Source organism: Aspergillus vadensis, assembly GCF_003184925.1.
Source record: "Aspergillus vadensis CBS 113365 unplaced genomic scaffold BO88scaffold_15, whole genome shotgun sequence".
Classification (NCBI taxonomy): domain Eukaryota; kingdom Fungi; phylum Ascomycota; class Eurotiomycetes; order Eurotiales; family Aspergillaceae; genus Aspergillus; species Aspergillus vadensis.
In genome coordinates, this window is record NW_020292053.1 from 674053 (window position 1) to 696432 (window position 22380).

At 51.3% G+C, this 22380-nt stretch overlaps 8 protein-coding genes across 8 annotated transcripts; 4 read left to right on the forward strand and 4 right to left on the reverse strand.

Moving 5' to 3' along the window:
- Positions 1-42: 42 nt before the first annotated feature.
- Positions 43-453, reverse strand: BO88DRAFT_416382 (DUF1091 domain-containing protein; the record flags this gene model as incomplete). The annotated part of the gene is made up of 1 exon (XM_025708248.1): positions 43-453. One exon carries the CDS (start codon positions 451-453, stop codon positions 43-45), a length of 411 nt encoding a protein of 136 aa, XP_025561812.1.
- A 1626-nt stretch (positions 454-2079) lies between these two features.
- BO88DRAFT_368042 (uncharacterized protein) lies at positions 2080-4304 on the forward strand. The gene is made up of 5 exons (XM_025704096.1): positions 2080-2679; positions 2746-2828; positions 2886-3574; positions 3644-4109; positions 4170-4304. Exons 1-5 carry the CDS (start codon positions 2154-2156, stop codon positions 4248-4250), a joined length of 1845 nt encoding a protein of 614 aa, XP_025561813.1. The 5' UTR covers positions 2080-2153; the 3' UTR covers positions 4251-4304.
- Positions 4305-5939: 1635 nt separating this feature from the next.
- Positions 5940-7872, forward strand: BO88DRAFT_464945 (uncharacterized protein; the record flags this gene model as incomplete). The annotated part of the gene is made up of 2 exons (XM_025711370.1): positions 5940-6256; positions 6326-7872. Exons 1-2 carry the CDS (start codon positions 5962-5964, stop codon positions 7870-7872), a joined length of 1842 nt encoding a protein of 613 aa, XP_025561814.1. The 5' UTR covers positions 5940-5961.
- BO88DRAFT_405912 (nitronate monooxygenase) lies at positions 7791-9180 on the reverse strand. The gene has a single exon (XM_025707019.1). It carries the CDS (start codon positions 9103-9105, stop codon positions 8050-8052), a length of 1056 nt encoding a protein of 351 aa, XP_025561815.1. The 5' UTR covers positions 9106-9180; the 3' UTR covers positions 7791-8049.
- A 353-nt stretch (positions 9181-9533) lies between these two features.
- BO88DRAFT_368048 (cupin domain-containing protein) lies at positions 9534-10009 on the reverse strand (the record flags this gene model as incomplete). The annotated part of the gene is made up of 1 exon (XM_025704097.1): positions 9534-10009. A coding segment is annotated over exon 1 (396 nt), but the record flags the coding sequence as incomplete, so codon positions are not given.
- Positions 10010-10498: 489 nt separating this feature from the next.
- BO88DRAFT_464955 (MFS transporter/fungal specific transcription factor domain-containing protein) lies at positions 10499-14493 on the reverse strand (the record flags this gene model as incomplete). The annotated part of the gene is made up of 5 exons (XM_025711371.1): positions 10499-12032; positions 12903-13109; positions 13163-13294; positions 13344-14330; positions 14381-14493. The coding sequence occupies 5 exons, from the start codon at positions 14491-14493 to the stop codon at positions 10499-10501; spliced, it is 2973 nt and encodes a 990-aa protein (XP_025561817.1).
- A 965-nt stretch (positions 14494-15458) lies between these two features.
- Positions 15459-17098, forward strand: BO88DRAFT_405914 (MFS general substrate transporter). The gene has a single exon (XM_025707020.1). It carries the CDS (start codon positions 15875-15877, stop codon positions 16940-16942), a length of 1068 nt encoding a protein of 355 aa, XP_025561818.1. The 5' UTR covers positions 15459-15874; the 3' UTR covers positions 16943-17098.
- An 830-nt stretch (positions 17099-17928) lies between these two features.
- Positions 17929-22093, forward strand: BO88DRAFT_444731 (carboxypeptidase Y; the record flags this gene model as incomplete). The annotated part of the gene is made up of 6 exons (XM_025710140.1): positions 17929-19336; positions 19388-19880; positions 20342-20897; positions 20944-21304; positions 21372-21844; positions 21915-22093. The coding sequence occupies 6 exons, from the start codon at positions 17929-17931 to the stop codon at positions 21987-21989; spliced, it is 3366 nt and encodes a 1121-aa protein (XP_025561819.1). The 3' UTR covers positions 21990-22093.
- Positions 22094-22380: the final 287 nt, after the last annotated feature.

The window sequence follows — 22380 nt, forward strand, 5'->3', positions numbered from 1 at the left end:
GCTGGCTGCTATCTCAAAAGTATACATATAGCTTCTATTGCATCAGCAGCGGGAGGGTGTACCACCACTGCTTGCAGGAACGACCCTCTCTTCTAGTTCTGCTTCAAGTACTGTCACCATTTCACCGTCATACTCACACTTGATATTGATCTGAAACATGAGTTGGCCGTCTGGCATGGCTCTTGGTAACAGGCATTTATTAGGGTAGTAACGACGGATCTCCACCTCGCCGGGCTGAATAGGACATTTGGTGGGGAAATTCCCATACTGGGCTAGGTCAGAGATAATAGCCGAGTATTCGTTCATGAATCCGCAAAGTGGGTTTTGTGTCTGGTTTACGGTCTGCTGCCAGTCTCCGTTGTTTAGGTTATATACTTCTATCGAAGCAGTGCATGTGTCATTGAGGGGTTGGTCAATGGTAATTTGACAACCTCTTCGGCAGATCGTCCTCATCGTCGATGCTATACATTATTATTACTGTTAGAATAGCGACAGGGCATCCAGAACGAAACATACTTCAGGTCGCAAAATGATAAGCCGAAAGTTGGAGGTTTTGCTGTGAGTTTAGCATCTAAAAGCTCTATGTTATAATTCCAGCCGTCTTTGGAATTGAGTTGAGCCACTGAGGTTGAATAAACAAAGCAAGGATAAAGATTCCGGAAGAAATTGATAGTAGAATAAATTTAGAAATCATCTTGAGCATGGGTAGTCGATTATGACGGAAATATGTAGCGACTCCTACGGCATAGTGCTATATATACTTGTCTCACATGCTGAAAACTTTATGATATCATGCCACATATCACACGAGCGATATACTTGTTTACGTGTTTTCTTTTGCTTTTCTCTATTGGATTGGCTATGATCATCACTATCAGATGACTATTTAATATTAGCCATGATAAATACACATTTAGTATAGATGACGTTAGTTTCGTGAGGTAGAACATGATAGATCAACCAAGCAGCACCAGCAGTTAGTTATTTGAACAGAATAATATTTTCTATTATCATATAAACCCACTCGAAGATACTTCAGGTTTCTAGATACAATATCCGTGAAAGTCGCAGAAAAGAGGGCGCAGAAAAAGCAATGCGGGAACGAAAGACTATTGAACATTAGACATAGGAGTGTATATGCACAACTCTCTTTCTTCACCAATGCGAACGGCCAACTGCTCAGACACTGCTGCAAAACTGAACAATGTAACTCTACATACCCCAAAGAGGATTGTTATAGGTCAGGTGAAGTGGACATTATACTTTCCTCTACACCCTCACGCTCTCGGCTAGCATCTCGACAGATGAACAGGTAAAACTTGAGGAGCATTAACTCGCCTGCTCTTTTGGTACACAACCTCAAATAGCAACCATTTTGAACTAGCAACCGGATCTGAAAGTCTCGAAAAGACATCTCGCCGCTTTCGCGATACTCATTGATCGGAATCGCCTGGCAGGGGCTTCAGTAGTTAGCCCAAAGATGTGGCATCTTCAAAGAGTCACTCAATGATTTAGAACTAACATTTAAAAATCCCTATCTGCTCTGCATGTCAGTAGAGTGCGCGTTGGCCCCATAAAAGGGCGATGCTCAACAAGGGGTCGAACTGATAAGACACTATCGGAGTACCCAACACTTTATGACCCAACACTTTATGACGTTTTGGGTGTGTTTCAAATAAGGGCTCTACCATGTGCGTGTCAGGGCGTATTTGGCTCCGAAGTCACGGTGCACCCTTACTCCATGTAGCAGAAAGGAAGCTCTTCCTATGATATCACCACATGCATCACCGATCATACCGTGATGTTCCGTTTACTCACCTAACATCTTGGTACTATCAAAAAGAACCCATAATTAGAATTTCGATTATCGCACTGAGCCCGGAAATGACACGGTCATCCACTTTCGGGTGGAGGGTTTCATCCATTCCCGAGCAATGTTGCATTCCAGCGTCGTCGGCAGGAACATTAATGGGAGCATCCGTAGGGTTCATTCTCGGTTCCGGCTATCATTAACTACGTATTCGACATGAAACTGTTCGATTATTACATATCGCTCTTTAAAATTCCATATTTCGTACTGCTTGATACTCTGACTCGCATCCAGTCCAGGGAGGCTGTGACTGTTGTCAAGGCAATTGGTGAGATTGAGCAGAATGCTAGCTAACATAGGTGAAGGTTCTACTACGATGCAAACGACCGAATGGAAAGAACATATCACACGCAACTCGACTGAATGCAAAGTTACAACGCACATCTTCGAGACAGCAGACCATGAAACCGATACATCGCTCAATCGGCGACAGGCCCTCTTCGAGACTACCAAGCGAGTCCTGGCCAGTGCAGTGAACGAGGGCTTGGCCAGCGGAACTATAGAGAGGTCTATACGTTCAAACTTGGTGTTGTGTTTACGTGACCCAGCCGGGATTGGAGAGTCTTGGATCAAGTGTGGTCTCCGAAATTCCGCCTATGTCGAGAACAACGATCGGAAAATCATTGGATTCCTACGTGCGGATGATCTACTTCCTCCAGTTCTCACTCAAGCAGTCGAAGGGAAAGTGTCAGAAGAATTAGACCCAGGTGTCATTTGCCGCATTATCTGCCTATGGCAACCTGAACATTTTCCAAGTGCCGCCGTAGAGACACTTATGGAGGAAGTCCGAAATTCTGCAGACAATCAAGGTGAGCGTACAGGGCATATTCCAAAAGCCCATCTCTAATATGAGACAGCAAAATGGCTGGAAATAGCCAGTACTCAGCCGACGCTACACCTGAAGTCTCCCTTGTGTGATTGGGAGCAGTCCGTTGTGCTTGGACATCCAACGCATCCGGTGAGCTTTCCCACTACCTTTCTCGATCATGATTGCCTTAGTATTAACGCTGTGAAGCTACACCGGGCATGTCTTGCCCAGCCGCCTTTGAAGCCTATAACACCTGACGAAATTCCCGAGCTGCTGGAACCTGAGCTATCGTTTCTGTCTTTGCCACGATCAGAAATGAAAACCTTCGGACCATACACGAGTTTACTAAAACCTCTCCTGGAGCAATTAGGGATTCCTAGCCCTGAGTCACCAGACAGAGTCGTAGTACCGTGTTTCACCCGTCAGCTTCCGAGCATCTTGCCGCTATTTCCTGATGCACGCCACGTTGGCGCTGTTAGGAGATGCTGTCGTGCGCAGATTTCAATGCGCACTATATCATTTCTCCCTGATGTGGGGTCCCCGTTACATCTTAAGCTTTCACTAAATTGTCAGATCACATCGGGCCCGAGGACTATTACACCATGGACTGCTGCTTTGAGTCCAGCACTCAGCACGGCGCTGAGAACCTTACTGCCACAAGACTTATGGATCTTTGAAGATGCCGCTTCTATTACAGGCGGCCAGGATGATTTTGACAAAGCACGCCATTTAACATGCATTATACGCAAAAGTCCAGAAATGCAAGCGGAAGAGCTTGGAGAGACCATTCTCCCAGTTGCTGGATTATTTCAGAAGCCATATAATGATAGTCGAACGTACATGGAGATCATGTTCGGTCTCGACGATGTCCAGAAAAAGCAAACATGGCTTAGAAAGTACTGTCCCCACCCGCCTCAAGCCAGGTTTAGCTCGCTTCTTTATCTAACAGATGTTCTTAATAATAGTTATCTTGCAAAGTTATTCTCTTTGCTTCTGCCGCCCTTGGTCCGTCATGGAATTGGCCTCGAAGCTCATGCTCAGAACATTTGCGTCCGCATTAATACCACCTCAAAAGAGGTTACTGGATTTGCTGTCCGCGACTTTGGTGGAGCAAGAATACATCGACCTACATTCTCCCGAAATCGTATTGAACTCAGTACAATTCCTCCTGGCGCCAGCGCTTTTGTCGATGATATGCATAAGGTGTGGCACAAGGTCTACCATGCTCTAATTCAGATGCATGTGGGCCATCTTCTATATATGCTAGGCTTGGAATCCCATGGAGGGTGGCCCATTGTTCGAGAGGAGCTTGAAAGAGTCCTGGCCTCTTTGGGCGGTCCAGATGCCAAGGCAGTGCATGATAACTTCATGAATAAGACCATGGCGTTCAAGTGTTTCATGGAAATGCGGCTACGAAATATTTATCGTGATGTGAGTCTATTTCGTGAAAGGCATATGCGCCGTGCTTGTTTTCGGGCTAATAGTCTATAGTACTATGAGAGAGAGCTGCCGAATGTTCTCCTCCGGGATATGCAGTCAGAAGAGGACCCTACTAGCAAAGCAGAAGTTTGAAACGCGTAGCGAACCGGCAAGTGACCTTCGGACCTCCGCTTTGCCGCATTAAACCCATATGAATCACTATTGGAAATGGGATATAATATTGTGCATGCACACTATTTTTTGCTGTGAATGCCAGTAGCTCACTGCTTCTATTTTACTGCTAAGCTGAGCAGGGTAACCCTACGCGCCTCGGGTGAAATTTCTAATTATTGATATTTTGATTAATAATGGAAGTAAATGTCATTCGTTTTGTTGAACCATGATCTCACTTGGTTGGCAGATATTGGTCTAATAATGGAATGACATTACGGTGTCTGTCTGTTTTGTATACGAGACAGCATACTGTGTCACTTCATATCACAATCCAGCCTGAAATAGACAGGAAACAATCCCAGCCATGCTCGCGCTTCCCATCTGCCGGAGCCCTCGATTACATATATAGGCTCCGCCGGAACATCTAGCGTCTCAGAGTCAATGAGTTCATAAGAGCAGGAGCTAAGCCTTTATCTGCGTCATATATCAACAGAGAGCGCGCTGGTCTCATGAAATGCCAATGCCGAACAGGAGATCGAAATAAATTTGAAAGACATTCATCGAAGTACCCAACGCTTTATGATGCATTGAGTGTGTTTGAAATAAAAGGCTGGCTGAGTATAGTTTTGATTCTATATCTCCGAATTCTGAAGCTAGCCATGCACCGTCACGAGGATTACCCCGTTGGCGTCATGCGCCGCGAAATGCAGGTAACATTCTAGGACAACCGGATTTCGCGATATAAGTCCTGATGTTATGAAAACTCCACCAACTGAAGTTTTTCCGCTTATTCCGAGCAAGCCTTCTGTGCTGCGATTGGAGGTATGAGGTAGATCACGAAGCAACGTATCGAGCGATCGTGCTGCTGATCTCGGGACAGTGAACTGTGGAGCTTAATGATGAGATAAACCTGAAACGAATAGGTTCATTATGTGCTATAAGATATATGTGACAGGAGCTGATAACTATATCGCATTTTCTCCGTTCATGTCTTAGCTGACGGCCATGCCCATGAGCATTGCTAGCAATCATACGAACGTGGTGGCTGGATATCTAGCTGGCAAAAAGTTGGGTTCCACACGAGTCTGTCAGATTGCCGAACACTGAATGGCCTATATGAGTTCAATACTCCAACTGACCCCACTCCACGAAAGAAGCTCACGGAGACTCTTCGGAGCCGTACTGTTTCACGTATCCGCTGCCAAGCATCCCCTTTCCTTCGACATCGCTGGTCGCATCAGCATTTATCCGCGGTGTCCTATGGGGTCTTCTGGGCGTTTCGTCATAGATGCAGAGACTGCTGCCTATCATATGGCACCCCTATCTTTTTACTTCTCACTGACTCAGGTCAAATGCAGGTAGCGTGTAAATAGACTTAAGTGAACTCTAATATAGCCTCACAGTGGAGCACCGGTTTGGCAGGCGGCCGGGCGGTGAAGAGCCGAGACCCTAGCATCGATCAAGATGAAACCCCAGTTCCATTAACCAGGGGAAATGCCCCATCAGGGTCTCACTCTCATCGAGAACAATGGCACCAGAAAGGCTTAGGCCACACCCTTAATTCCCACAATAGTGCTCCTGTCGGAACCGGTTGTCCGTCTCACCAGCCCTATATATCCTAGCAAGTCCCCCGATATTTATATTAGCAGCAACAAACACTTTGCAGACAGCTTACCAACTATCGCCCGTCATGCGTGGCTCTTTCGCTCTTTCTCTGCTCTCTGCGGCGCTGGGCGCCTCTGCTGCTCTCACCGAGTCTAACCTCAAAACCCACGTCGACGTGCTGGCACTCGACAGCTCCTTCAACCCCATCGAGGCGGCCTACTGGACTGACTACGTTCACCATCGTCGCACTCCCTTCGCTGTCTCCCCCGATGGAAAGACTGCCTATCTCGCCTACTTGGATGCCAGCGGGTCTGACGTCCACGTTACTGAGCTGGACCCGACTACCTTTGAGGCTACGGGAACCACCGTCACTGTTAGCGGTGGACAGGAAGGTATGCCATGATAACCACACTCTCACTTGTAACACTCCACTAACAAAACCCACCCAGCCGGTGGCCTTGTCGCCCACAATGACGGCTTCGCCCTGTTGACCAACGAGGCCATGCCCTCCGGCACCACCAACGCTCCTCCCATCGACACTCCCGTCCCCGTCCTCCATCGCTACACCAACGGCAAGCAAACCTGGAAGACCTGGCTCGGTGGCCCCGGCGTCCACTCCTCTGACGGTCTCTCCGCCTCCCCCGATTTGAACGGCGACCTGGTCTACTCCGAGTCCGCTGGCCTCTACGGCGCCTACTTCGTCGTGACCGACTACTCCGGCGACGCCTCCGGCCACTACGGCGACAGCATCGAATACGTCGCCGACAACGGCACCCTCGTGACTATCTCTGGCGCCTCCAGCTCCTGGGGCTGCAGTCACAACACCGGTATCGCCTTCGAAGCTGCCGACGAGCCTCCCTACGCCAGTATCTGCGCCGAAGACCAGGGCGCCATCTGGCTGAACACCAAGACCCAGGGCATGACCAACGACGGCGTCAAGATCTCTAATGAGAACACCACCAACGGCGCCTCCGGTGAAGCCATGGGCGGTATGGGCGGCAGCTACAGCGGTCTGGCCCGGTTCGCTGACAGCACTCGCTACATCTTCACCTGGGTCTCTCGCGGCGCTGTCGACGTGACCGAGAACACCTGGATGGGCGACGGTTACACCCACGTCAGTAACCGCACTAACCCCCGCAATGTCGCCCTCGCCCTGTTCACCGACAAGTACACAAAGGTCGGCAAGCAGGCTACCTCCACCGTCGGTGACGAGGACGGCGATAGCCAGGTCACCTGGGTGACCTCGGGGTCGAACGATTGCTCCAACGCCCACGTCGCCACCTTCGGTAACTCCTCGGCCCTCATCACCTGGGAGGAGATCTCTGATCCCATCTGTGAATACATTGCCATGGGCTGCCGTGGACAGTTCGCCGGAACCTACTTCCAGCAGGTCGATTCCGATGGTAACAAGGTCGGCGATGCCTTTAAGAGCACCGATGTGTATGTGTCCGGTGATATGGTCACCATGTCGGATGGCCGTATCTGCTGGCCGTATGTCAACATGGAATGGGATCTTTCTGAGGTCGTCTGGTCTGCCGATAGCTCCAAGTACACTAAGAAGATGAGCTTCGCTTGCATTGGAGGTAGCGGTAGCTCCTCAAACTCTACTACCACTGCCTCTGCTTCTGCTACTGCCAAGGCCAGCAGCTCTGCTTCTGTCGCTGTTGTGAGCAGTGCTTCTGCGGCTGTCACTCACGTTGCTGCTGGCGCGGCTAGTGCGTCCACTGAGCGTGAGACTGTCTCTGAGACCCCTGTTGCCCCCAGCAGCGTCGCCGCTGTCGCTGCGGAGGCCACCTCGGCTGTTGTCTCTGCCCAGGTGCCCAGCTGGACTGTGGGTGGGGAGACCCGTCCTTCTACCTTCCAGACCCAGGTGCAGGTGCCTACCCAGGCTGCTCAGGATGGATCGAACTGGGGAATCAACAAAGGATTTGGCCAGGGATTCGGTCAGGAATCTGGTCAGGGCGAGGAGGAGCACGAGGGACACTGTCAGTTCTAAGCTGTCAGGAGGTTGAGCGAGTATGAAGATTGGTGACGGATGGTCTTGTATAGTACTAGATATCATCAGTAGTATAAAAGCACAGCTCCTCCCTTGATCATCATGCTCGTGAATTGTCAAACAGCATATAAAAACACACAATGAAGAAATCAGACGGTGTTGATCTCAACAGCTAGACTACTGACCCCCAATGAAAGCGAACCGCTCTAACACCTGCTCCCTCACCTCCCTCACAATACTCTCCGCATCCTTAACCTCATGAACCAACCCGATCGACGCCCCCGCATATGTCGCCAGTCTCCCCTCCGGTCCCCACGCCTTATCACCCTGCTTCGCCGCCTCATCATGCAGCACCTTCAACTCCTCAAACCCCTTCCCAGCCAGATGCTCCACCCACGACCGATTAATAACCGTCCTGGGCATATACTCCTCCGGCCATCCAAACGTCCCGCGGAGATGATTATACAACAACGTCTTCGTAGTCCCCACCGCCCCATCCTCCGCCCTCACAACCTCCTGCTGATACCCGCGCGGGATCCTCGTCTCACTCGCAGCCAGGAACCTCGTCCCCATGACCACCCCAGACGCACCCAGACACAGCGCCGCCGCTGCGCCCCGTCCATCAGCTATCCCGCCTGCAGCAAACAGCGGGATCTGACTCCCCGCCATCGCATCAGCCACCTCTGGCAGAAGCGAAATCAACCCCATCCCATCTTTAGCACGCCCGTGACCTCCTGCTTCCACTCCCTGAACGACAACCACATCGGGTTTCTCTGCTGAATTCAAGATACTCCTCGCCTCGGACAACGTCCCGATCTGGATCCAGATCTGAGTTCCCGGTGACGCGGCACGAATCCCTCGGGACCAGGTATCTAGATCTGCTTGGCCGTTAGGCGGGGCGTAGAGCCATACCGCGCAGGGCTTGTATTTCTGGATGGTGTCGACGGCGGTGTCAAGGTCGTCGGCCCAGAGGAGGAAGCCCACGCCGATGGGCAGATGGGGAGATGGGATTGTTTTGAGGGTAGATGAGGATACCAACGATGATGCTTGCTCTAGATCTGCGGCTACGTCTTGGATGGCGTTGTTGACGAAGCCCAGGCCCCCTGCCCGAGATACTGCCACGGCTAGGGCGGGGCCTGACATGCCGCGCATGGGAGCGCTCACGATCAGAGGGCTGGTGGTCCATGGGTAGAGGCGGGACAGGGTGGGTGCGAGGTGTTGGAGTCGCGGCATTTTGTATGTGGTTGTGGTTGTTTGTGATGTATAGATAGATGAATTTATTGATGATGTTGATGATGATGATAGAAGTGGTGGAGGGGGTGAGATGAGATGAGATGAGATGAGCTGGGGTATAGAGAGTGGGGCTGATCCGGGTTCCGTTGATTGCCGAGCGCGTATTGCGGATGTTGCGGAGTGTAAGCAGTCTGCAGTGCGGATACCTTTACCGTCCTTATATGAGAATGATAGATATGGCCTATATTTTGCTAAGATAGTGGTAATAATTGGTCAATATGGATGAATTCCCATCCAATATACAGTTCCCTGGCTCGCTAATGAAGACTCATTCACAACAACGCCCCTTCCACCCATAATCATGCTCCCCAGTCTGTCCCACCACCAACACCAGTCTCAACTCAAATGATATCCCTTTACTCCCTCCCCTCTCCTCTACCTCTATACTCCTCCTCACTAACAGCCTCATGCCACACCGTCTTCCCCAACCCAACAACAAAATGCGTCATCACACTCTCCTCATCCGCCCCATGCCAATGCGTCGTCCCCGCGGGTGCCCACACAACATCTCCCGTGTTCAAACGACGAGGGACCCCTCCCTTATCGCAGATCCATCCATTGCCCGCAACCACTTTAATCATCTGTCCGTTCTCGTGGGTATGCCAGTGTGTGCGCGCGCAGGGAGTGAATGTCACGTTGGCGATGGAGGCGTCGCTGGCGAAGTGGATCGGGTCAAGGTAGACGTCGCCCGTGAAGGTGGCCGTGGGTTTGGCGCTTTTGGCGTCTGGTTTGTGGGCGGAGGGGATGATGATTGATTCGGGCATGATTGGCCTCTTAGAGTTTGGAAAAGGTCTTCTAAGTGTTGTGTAACTGGGCGTGGTGGGAGATAATAGGGTTGAGGAAGTAGGGTTGAAATTGAGATAGTAATTGCTGGTGAAAATGGACGAGCATATTAACTGTTCTCTGGCTGAATTTATACTTGGCTGCCATTTTTTGTATATACTGAAGCTGGGTGAACATGTCATCTGGTTCCCGTGGGGCTGCAGGCTGACACTAGATCCACATTTATCTCCGGACCCTTGGTAGGAGGGAGCGTCGGCAAGTGCCTGTCGTTGATAAATCATCGGTCGCCTTCCAGATCCCGCTCAGCCTGCACTATAGTGGGGAAATGGTAGTTCTCCGCAAATATCGGTGCTCAGGTCATCCCCTTAACACCTCCAGTTATCTCCGAGACAATGTCTGTCATCCAGTCAGTCACATGACGAGTTGAGCTATCGTGCTATTTCTTACTTCGAATATGGCATCCGGTGTGTGTCAGGAGCACCTGTCTATGGTGGTATCTCCGACTTATACTGGTATCATATTCTCAGGCAGTCTGCCCCCTGGTCGGCAATCAGGCAGACTTGTTCCCCCAAGCTGAAGCATCCGGAGACATTCGAAGCATGTCCGGCTGCAAAAACTGACTAAAGTCCAGGCCCTGCAAGGTCGGCACATCAGCCACCAGCCCCTCCAACCAGGATACTTCGTCAGAAGTTGCCATTTGCTGAAGCGACGACTCTGTGGCTGGTGACTGCTGGTATTCTTGGAGTATTGTGCTTAACAGCCTTGTATCTGCGCGTCTACGCCGCTCATACAGAAGAATGAGTAAACATGCTGTGTTATACGCTTCCCTCATGGTTTCTGTATCGTAGGTAGAGGCCACCACCCTCAAAGTTTGCATGGCTTCAGGCAGTAACTCGAGTGCTGGGCTGGTGTCCATCTCAAGGATGATACTGATCATTTGGAACGGCACGTTAGGTACATGGTGCCATGGAGAGCAGTCGGCGACCATTTCACGTGCTGCACATAGACTGCGTTTGAGTAGGTCAAGGACTTTGGTCATTGTGGTCGGCGATGCGGTGAGGTTCGTTAACCGGAGACGTCGGAGCAGACAGAGAACCAGATTACATTGACAAAGAAGAGAGGGTGGTTTGGTGTGACTGCGGTTCAACGTCTGGTGTAATAGGTCTTCAATTTCCTGGTCTGGATGTTGGGTCTCCAGACCCAGGCTGGCGGTTACAGGTAGAAGACCGAGAAGCTCTGTCGTGAAATCGCCAGGTCGCGATGCTGGAAGACCCAGCGCGTCACTGCCCAGTGGAACTCGGGAAAGGCCCAGATCGTAGGAGATCCAGAGGTTCAGATGCTGAGCGACGCCAATGAGCCTTCGCCGGGTATCAAGATCACGGTCGTCATCTGCTGTTAAGTGGTTGAGTCTGGAAGCTTCGATCAAATGCATCAAGGTCGAGCTTGCCACCCACGCCGGATATGGAGGGGCAGTCATGCGCAGATAAATCACGCGTAGGGTCCATACAGTCACCAGGTGCAGCGAGGGACGGACACTGCCGACATGAGCCTCGGAGATTGAGCGCGCCAATTCGACCAGGTGAGACTCGGTGATGTTAATGTTGGTCCCTGAAAAGAGGCATCCGAGAGCGGCGACCCCAGCCAGGACGCCATCATATGTACTTTCCACCGCGTTGGGCTGCCAGCGGTTGTCCATGCAGCGGAAAAAATCGCTGGAATCGATAAAACCATAGCAGGGATCCACCTTGGAGAAATAGACATTCGCCAGAGTTCTCATCTGCATCAACGAGAGGATCTCGACAATAGGAAAGGCCGCGACGGGGGCGAGTCCGGCGGGGGACTTGCGTCTGCCCACATTCCAACCAAAGAGATTTAATTTGGGCGCGTTGGCTGGGTCAACTTTGAGACCGATCTTTCTCACAAAAGCCGCTCCCGAATTGACTTCAAGGGTCTCAGTGAAGCGGCCCACCTGTCGGGGACTCGATTCGAGGATGGGTTCATTCTGGTCGCGGATGCTGGTTCCCCGGTCGGCGGGTTTGCTTCTCACGCGTCGCGGAGCCTGATAGTGACACTCGTAGCCCCAACTCGTGCACGTCGAGCAGGGGGATTCACCGTTACATTTCCTTTTGCGCTCGCGACAAGGCTCACAAGCCAGTCGAGCTCGTTTACGTTTCGAGGCATTTGAATCGCTCATTTCGAAGAAGTTGTAGTATTGTTCAGGAGACGAGGAATGAGTAGGAAGGTGGAAGTTGAAGGCGAGCCAAGGGCCATCCATCCATCGGTCGGGCGGCACTTGGTTTTCCGTCTGCCCCGACCGGCAATGAAGCAAACAGCGACACCCAAACATCATTGTTCTGATAGAAGAAGTAAACTTTTTTTGGGGACGCTAATCATAAATAAGGCATTATATACATAATTAACTGCCAAATATGTATGGAACAATGGGCAACGGCAAACAATCAGGGCAAAGGATCTGTAAGAGTGTAAAGACGAGGCAGACAGTCAGGGTCTAAAGCACAAGTTGCAGCAGATCCACCCTCCCCCCATCACCCGCTAGAGAATCTTAATTGATCCCTAGAGCGATTGTGCTTACCACCATATCCCCACACTCGACCCAGGTAATGCTTCAGGCCTGATCGCTCGGTGGTAGACATTCAGCGCACATGCTTGAGGTCACTACCGGCACGCCCAGCGTCAATTCAGCCACTAAACTGGCTTTTCTCTCGACACCGTACCCTTCGCTCTTGATCATCTCGTACTTCTCAGTATGTATTCTGCTTTCTTCCGGCCGTACGCCGACTGACTGGCCGGTGACTTCAAGACACTAGTAGACCCAGCTCTAGGATCCTCGTCATGCCCGGTGTCAAGTGTCACAGTGGCGATGTAGGTGAAGGGGGTCATCCTTGCCCTGTTTCTCTTACCCGCAAACCCTCAGGATCGGCTGCAGCACTCACAGGCCAATCTGCTTGCCTTCCCCTCTCAACCTGGGTCCATATGCTCGAAATAGGAACGGAATGGGAATCATGATCGCCGACAGGCACCCCAACAGTGTTCCCGCCCACTGCACCGCAAGGTTCGCGAACATCTGCTTCGAGAAAAGTGGGAACCCTGCCGCAACGCTAGATCGGAGGATAATGTTGGCAGCCACGGTTGAAGCAGCCCTACACAGAGTCAGTATCACGTCGACTGTCACCATGTTCTAGGCCACACCTACACAGGAAGAAATGAATCAACTAAATAATTGAAGCATGGGAGGAAAATAGAGAGAATCCCAAACCCAATCAGTACTCCTGCTGCAGTTGGAGCCATCCAGTGAATGCTGGCAGTAAAGCCAGTCCAACTGAACCTGTGGCAATCTCAGTACCGAGTCAAATGGATGAAGTGTCCTGACTCACCAGAAGATGCCGATGGTGAACACTGGAGCACCAACTACAACAGAATCCAGGCGCCATTCAGGGATGGGAATGTTGTTGTTGGCAGCTAACTTTTTCACGTAGGCGGAGTGCTGTGAGAGAACGAATGCGCAGGCAGCCATCTGTCCAATAATGAGGCCAACAAATGGAAGACCATTAACCCCGGGACCCATGCCATAGACGGACTCGAAAACATAAGGGTAAGCTTCAAGTAGGGCGTATACAATGCCGTAAATGAAGGACATATAGAGGGAGATAACCAAAACAATAGGCTCAGTTACCAGCATACGCAGCGGGCGGGTAAAATACTTCTGAATAAGCTGCTGTATGTCCACCTCGACCTCCTCCTGCTTTGCATGAATGCCCCAATTACCAGTTTGCTGCCGTAGGGTGGCCGCTTTCGACACAAGAAGGCAAGATGCGTATGTCTCCTTCAAAAATAAGATGCAGATACCACCCCATGCAAAGCCCAATATAGCTGGAATATACAGGGTCCAACGCCATCCGAGCGAACTCGAAGCAATGAAGCCTCCAATGAAAGGGGCACTCAACGGACCCAAGAAAACGAGGATTGCATATAGCGAAATGGCAGCTCCGCGGTGCGAATTGTTCCAAATGTCCGACAGCACAGCAGGAACCACCGCGAGTGGACTGGCCCCGAACATTCCCGCAAAGAAGCGGCAGATTATCAGCGTTTGGATGTCTTTCGCGACGGCGGATGCAATGGTGAATATAGCACCCCCGAGTATGCCTAGTGTCAATGGCCATCGTCTTCCAAATAGCTCTGAAGCGGGTGCCCAGATGACAGGACCGGCTGCGAAACCTAACACGAAGAGCGACGTACCCAGTATCCCGACTTCGGATCCTACATTGAAAGACTTGGCTGCAGCAGCAGAGCCAGGTGCAAAAACTCCACTGGCGAATGATGGGATAAATGTGCCAAAGCATGCGATCGCCGATATGAGTATTCTAAAAGGGAAGGTGTAAGCGAGTGTCCGGAAACTGGAGGAATGGCGTACTTGGTAAAGAGAGGCCAATTCAAGGGGTGCTGAGGATCGTCTGGGCCATCGAAATCGACGACATAGTCTTCCCGATGCGGCAGGGGAGGAGGAAAGGCTTTGCCCTGTCCCATGAACAGAAGCTGTCCAGGGTATTTCTCTACATCAGCCTGATACGTATCAACCGTCAGTTACAACTGATACAGAAAGGCATCAACCAGTTTGTGGTGAGCTTCACCTTCAATGCTTGGGAGGCTTGGCTGCTGGTTTCACTATCTTGTGGGTTACTCATGGTGATGATGGCCACTGAGAGGACTGACTCGGTGACATGGAATGGTCTTCGAAGCGATTGCAATCAATCCAGCTGTCTAGCTTCGAGATATATAATCAATGCAAAGAAAATTCTTCAGCTCTATATTAGATGTGACTGTTTGTTAACAGACTCCATAGGACTACAAGGTCTCTTCCACCAATGGGAAGTAACCCGCGGAGTTAGCGGGTATTGCGGGAAGACTGTGACCCAGCAGTAACCGTCCACACTGATTCTTGCGATATAAGTCACCGAATCGAGCATTCACTGCTGCTGTCATCGGAGATAATGGTGGCATATTGTCTCGTAAGGTTGGCATAGAGCCAGTTGCTTCTCACTACACACAAACCACACTACATTCAGGGTGAATTCGGCACTGCTACATGGTGGGTGCTTCGGTGTTACGCACTAGTTCTTAACTTACAAATTCTACAACAAGAACTTTATGTCCCTCAGGCAATAGTGACACATATAGTTGTGTCTGTTTACAGCGTGTTTACAGCGTGATTTACCTCGTCGAAGTTAATGCCCAGCAATCATCCCCGGACTGACCCGCCGAAGTGACCCGTCGGCTGGATCCGAGGTTCTCATCAACCAATCTAATCCACGCAGCAGCCATGCGAAAGACGTCAGATCTTCATTCTGCAGCTTGGTTCAGATGACTCATAAACAGTCTGTAGAGATGAAATAGACCATCGAGTCGATACACTGAAATTTTGACTCCAAATTAGAGTGTGTCTCTTCAGGAACTCACAAGTTCCCTACATTTCCATCTCCAATGCCCGCCTCAATAACCGCCCGCAGCGCTGAGTCCGAAGATGTGATCAACCTAGCCAGCGCCATGCCTCGCTTGACAGCCATGTCCATAGTTTCAAGTCCAGCTGAGGACCATGCAGCACGGAATTCGACTTGGTAAGCTATCAATACCCCCCTGAAGTATGCGCGAGATCTAAATATTTACTATCATTGTCAGGAAATCCACCATCATCGTGGCCGCCTCTTTTGTCATTATCTTCACCTGCTGTGGTCTCAATTTCGCGTGGGGTGTTTATCAAGCCCTGTATGAGAGCCTGGCACGAAAGCCCGGAACACCTTTTACGGGTGCATCGCCGGCAGAGATTGATCTGATTGGTACCATCTCGGTGTCCCTGATGACCATTGGAGGCCCTTTCGCGGTCGCTTGGGCGAAGCGGTTCTCACCTCGCATGGTCTCCTTTGCGGGCGGTTTTGTCTTCGGGCTTTCTCTCATCCTGGCTAGCTTCGGCACGAAATTGTGGCATTTCGAGCTGACACAAGGGCTGCTGAACGGCATTGGTACCTGCTTGTGCTACATGATACCAGTTACCATTGCCCCCACGTGGTTTACCCATCACAGAGGCCTAGCTATGGGCATCATCTTATCAGGCACTGGTGTGGGTGGTCTGGTATGGGCGCCCGCATTGACTGCGTGTGTTAACGCCCTCGGATTTCGCAACACCCTGCGTTCGACGGGTGGTCTGTCGTTCGCGCTGGTCGCGGTCGCTAGCGGTGCAATGGCCTGGGAGCCAGCCAGCCAGCGTCGTATCGCAATTGAGAATGCCTCGAGAACCAGTCGTGTGGATGGTATTCTGAACGTGCCACTGGTGGACTGGCGCGTTGCCCGGACGCGTCGTTTTATGGCCCAGGCCTTGGGCGCCGTCTTCCAGGCGGCTGCATATTACACCCCGGTCTTCTTCTATGCCTCGTACGCCCAGTCCCTTGGATACAGTACCACAGCCAGCTCCAACTTCATTGCTCTTAGCAATGCTTGTAACGCAGTGGGCAAGATTGTCATTGGCCATGTGGCCGATCGACTGGGTCGATTAAATGCTCTTCTGCTCACCACTTGCCTCAGTGCCATCGCTACCGTTGCCTTCTGGTTACCATCCACTTTGACCGGTCAGACGACGCAGTCGCAGGGTCTATTTATCACGTTCACTATTCTGTATGGCACCTTCGCCAGTGCGTATGTGTCTCTTTTCCCAACTAGTCTTGTCGAGCTTTTCGGTGTACAGAACTTTGCCTCCGTCAACGGTGTTTTGTACATGGTTCGTGGCATGGCTACCATGGTCGGTACCCCGGTTGGTGGTGTCCTGGTCAGAAGTGCGGCCAATGCCCTCACCCCGAAGGCGTACGAGAACATGTCAGTGCTGGTCAGTGCCCTTCTGTTTGCTGCCACGGCTGCAATAGTCTGGGTGCGCTTGGAGGCAATGATTGGGCCCGATGGATATCTCCTCTGGAAATGGCGACAGTAGGTAGCAGCTGTAGTCTGTGTGTATCTTTCGGGTTCCTAGAAACCATAAGGCCACCCCGGAGTTGCGATAGCGCTCGGGGGTAATCCAAACGATATGTATTCGGACCCACGATGTATCTTAAGAACCATCTCAACTCCAAGTAACATGATGTTTTCCTGAAAGTTCGTTCCATTAGATGGCCTCGTCATGGTTGTTCAGTATGACTCGGACGCACGGTATCTATGGCCGCGTATTGAAGGGAGGCGCTACTGCCACACCGGCCAGGCTGCCTCCACACCTGCTTTCGCTCATGCCACATCCTCCGCCTACCTCAGCAGGCAAAGCGTGTTCCATAAAGAGTAAGGCTTGCTTTTAGTACAGGCAGAAACCTTCCCATGATCTTGAGATAGAGGTATCAAACTGCTGCCTCAGGCGCAGATATCTTAAAGTGGCAGGCGAGAAGGATCCTACCTGCACTAGAATAAGGGTTTTACCTCACCAAGAGCGTGCTTTACCTTCTAGGGTAGGTGGCAGGGTGTAGCCTGAGTGAAGGCTGGTGTGGAGGCAGCCTGGCCGGTGTGGCAGTAGCGCCTCCCTTATTTGATAGCCACAGTAGCATCGCTTGAACTTTAGCACTTTGAGATAGGCTTCCACCTAGGTAGACCAGTTTTCTGCAGGAGCTGGTTTCTGGAAGGTCCAAACGACCCCAACTACTCCACCTTGGCAGCAAGGAATGCCCGATATCGCTCGGCAAGTTCGGCTTACCACCCGATGAGCTGATAACGATAAGATTTGGAGATGCAATTGATTCGAGTCGACGCAACATCGAATTACTGGAAAGAACAGCAATCACAGGTCAAGCCCATAATCGGAGGTTGCCGACTGTTTCCGATGACACCGATTAGTAGCTCTAACAGTCTTGGCTTGGATGGTATATATTATGCACCCGCTGGGCAGCCCTCGGTCTCTCTTCGTCGCATCCTTTTGAGCAGACTTGTCTTCTGATCATGTTACGCTCTCTACAACTCGGCGTGACGGCCCTTGGGCTGCTTGGTGCAGTATCCGCTCAATTAGTGTCAACTGGCTTGTCCGTCACGCTCGATCAGATCGATTACTTTGTCTCTCCTTACTCAGCGGGGAATGTGACGGTGTCGGCAGCCTTCCTGAAGGACGTCCCCAGTGTCAATGGCTTCTACCCCGTGACTGTTGTTCAAGAGGAGGCAGTTGAGGTATCATCGTTGCCCTCTCTTTTCTCAACATGGACGGATGTGGATGATGTGTTTACACCCGCCTTCCTGGGTGCAGTCTTAGTCCGTGGCTACAAACCCGACAATGTCACTGCAAACTTCAATACTTCCCGCTCCAGTGTTCTCGCGCCTTTGGAGTCTAGGGCTGTCCCATCAGGCCCGTACTTCCTCGAACAGGCAACTGGGAAGCTTTATCCAGTCTATCGTCTGTATAGTGACTTTGCAGGAGCCTTTACACAGCCACTGCTCCAGAAGCCAGACGGCACATTCCAGCCTTTGTCGGCCCAAGTGGCCGGTCTGGTCTCATCCACAGTGGGTGTGCCCTCTCGCATCTACTATACCCCCAGCCATGAGAAACCGCTGGCCGGGGCCCGTGTTGGCGTCAAGGACATTTACAGCCTCGCTGGCATGCGGCAGAGCAACGGCAATCGAGCTTGGTACAATCTGTACGGAGAGAACAACGTCACTGGCACCGCTGTTTCGCGTCTGATTGACGCGGGCGCCATTATTGTCGGACTACAGAAGCCCTCTCAATTTGCTAACGGGGAGACCGCCACGGACGATTGGGTGGACCTTCACTCGCCCTTCAACCCACGTGGAGATGGTTACCAGGACCCTTCTTCCTCCTCGTCGGGCGCGGGTGCTTCCATCGGCTCCTATGAATGGTTGGACCTGGCTCTGGGTAGTGACACTGGTGGTTCCATCCGCAATCCTGCCGAGGTCCAGGGAGTCTACGGTTCTCGTCCATCTCACGGTCTGGTCGAACTCGACCATGTCATGTCCATGTCTCCGGTACTCGACACTGCAGGAGTGCTGACAAGGGACCCTTACCTGTGGGACCGAGCCAACCAAGCTCTCTACAGCACAAATTACACCTCGTTTCATGGCAAATCAGTCCGCTATCCCAGCAAGCTATACACTATCGATTTCCCGACGACCAATGACTCTGCGGCAGATGCATTGCTGGCCGGATTCCAAAAGCGCCTGGCCGCATTCTTGAATACGACGGCCACCCCGCTGGACCTACCTGCCGATTGGACGTTACAGCCGCCGTCCGGCGCACCCGCCAATGTCTCGCTTGAGACGTTGCTTAACCTGACCTACCCAATGCTCATCACCAAGCAACAGATCCCTCTGGTTAGGGATCCTTTCTATGCCGACTATGCTGGTACGTATGGCCCAACCCTCTCACTCACAACATTGACTGATACACAAACAGCGAAGCACGACGGCCGAGTTCCCTTCGTCGACCCCGTCCCTCTCTCCCGGTGGAACTGGTCCATGGCGTATCCTGACTCCGCACTGGATGAAGCCATCCACAACAAAACGCTCTTCATGGACTGGATCGCTGAGAAATACCTCACTCCAATCTCCGACCCCGAGCAGTGCTCCTCGTCGCTTATTGTCTATGTGGGCACCGATGGCTCCCAGACAGCGCGTAATGTCTATCGTTCGCTCCCTGGTGCGCCCTCGGGCTACAGCAAATTTCTCATCTCTAATATGGCTAGTGTGCCGGACTTTGTCATTCCCGTCGGAGAAATTGAAGCCTACAGCACCATCACGCAACATGAGGAAAAATTTCCTGTCGCCATTGATGTTCTGGCTGCTAAGGGATGTGATGGGTTACTTGTTCGATTGGCTCAGGATTTATTGGAGGCTGGTATCATTAGTGCTCCTCTAACGGGTGGGACGTTGACTGGTGGACCGGTCTTGTTCTGATGCTTAGTGCTTATCTTTAGAGGGATATCCTCGAGGACGGCTACAAAGCTTATGCCAGACACGATTTGATGTTTGATGATTTTTGTCAGGTTATAGATGAAATCTAGATATTGTATATATTGTTGAGAATATAGATAAAACCACGGCATTTCCATGTATCCCCATAACAGCTGGATTGATAACGCTTTTCCTGCTGCTCCAACAGAAAACGAATGCATCGGGCCGATGCGGGTCCAGGATCATCCTTATCAACTCCAGTCAGCACTAGCAATTGACATGTCTCTCCAGGTCGGCTAGAACCGCCTTTTGGCAAAACACGCGTGCTATCGCCATTGTAGCGCAATTGTTGCCTAGCTGTTGCTAAAACCTGGTCCCCATAATCTCCCTCTCTGCGTTTTCTTTTCCTCCCTTCGAAACGATACTCCACACCCCACGCCCAAATGCGTTTCCTCAGCAGTGCATCCCTATTCGGCCTGGCGTATGCATCAACCCAGGCCGTTCTCCAGCCAGAAGAACCGTCAGACTTCCGCACATTCCACAGCCCATATTCCCCGCACCACTCAATCCGCATCCGACAGCAGAATGAATCGCTTTGCGCTGCCCATTCCGCCCAATACACCGGCTGGCTCGACATTGGCCATAAGCATCTCTTCTTCTGGTACTTCGAGAGTCAGAATGACCCTGCCAATGATCCCCTGACTCTGTGGATGACCGGAGGTCCGGGCGGTTCCAGCATGATCGGTCTTTTCGAAGAAGTCGGACCATGTCTGATCAATGAGTATGGCAATGGCACTTACTACAACCCTTGGGGATGGTCCCGGAACTCGTCGCTGCTGTTTGTCGATCAGCCAGTCGATGTGGGGTTTTCGTACGTTGATGAAGGCGAAGAACTGCCAGGCGATTCGCATCAAGCTGCAATTGACATGCATCGCTTCTTGCAGTTGTTTGTTTCTGAGGTGTTCCCGCATTTGCAGTCCCTTCCGTTTCATCTTTCGGGGGAGTCGTATGCCGTATGTGTCTTCTCCAGGTTATTTTAACTAAGACTAATATTTATAGGGTCACTATGTCCCTTACCTCGGCAGCCAAATCGTTCAACAGAATAAGCTCTATCCCAATGAGCCCCAGGTCCTTCTGCACTCATGTCTTGTAGGCAACGGCTACTATTCGCCGCGCGACACTACCTACGGCTACTGGGAAACACTCTGCACCACTAACCCTGGCGTACCCGAGCCGATCTTCAACAAGACCAGATGCGACATCATGGCTGCCAACATGCCGCGATGCATGGAGGTCTTCGATGTATGCATCCGGAACCCCGATCCAGCCATTTGCCATGCTGCGTCGGAAGTATGCTACGAGGGCATAATCGGATGGTATGATGACGAGTCTGGGAAGGGTGGTAGGAATCGATTTGACAGTGAGCATTCACCCATCCCAGTCATATCCTATCAGCGAAGCTATGGTACTTTACTGATACGCAACAGTAACCGCACCCTGCGCCATTGACGGCATCTGCTACATCGAAGCGGCTCGTATCGAGCAATATCTGAACACGCCCGCAGTTTGGGCTGCTTTATCGCCACCTAAGGAAATCAAAGAATACAAGGTCACATCCGACAATGTGCCGCGCGCATTCGATCGCACTTCGGACGAGATGACGCCTGCGTCGGAGCAAATTGCTTACCTGCTTGCGAATCAGGTGCATTTCCTCGCGTATCAGGGAAACCTGGATCTGGCGTGTAATACGGCGGGGAATTTGCGCTGGGCCCATTCTCTGCCGTGGAGGGGTCAGGTCGAATTTACCTCCAAGCCACTGCAGTCGTGGAGTTCGGTGGATGTGGTGTCCGGAAAGAGTGGAGTGGCTGGAACGACGAAGGAGGTGAGGGTGAAGGTTGGTGAGAGTACGGATAAGGAGTCGAGGTTTGCGCTGGTTACAGTTGATGGAGCAGGTCATTTTGTGAGTACTCTCTTCGCCTTGTGGGATGCAGGTAAGCGAGTTGCTAATGATGGAATTTTATTGAATACAGCTTCCCCAAGACAGACCCGATGTGGCGTTGGATATGATGGTACGGTGGATCTATGGTGCATCGTTCACTGAGTGATGCAACATTCGGATTTGAGGCCTACAATATAGCAAAGCGCCGGACTTCTTTCCTGTTCACCGCAATACTTCGTAACTGAAAAAACCGCACGAGCTTATAGTCGCACGTATTTCTAGCCAGCTCCCTCCGCGTAATTTGAAACCACAATCTATACACTAGTATCGGACCATTGTAGTCATAGTAAAACCCGAACACATTTGTCATATCATTCTAATGAATCGTATGTATGATGTAAGCAAATCCCTGCGGTTAACTACTTTATTAGTACCAAAATTAGCATCCATTTTCGGCCCCTCCTGACTCGATATTTCTTTTTCTTCATTATCCAGTCAGAGCCTGCCACGCACCCTGCCTCATTATGGATCCTGCAAGTGCTGACCCAACCCTGTGG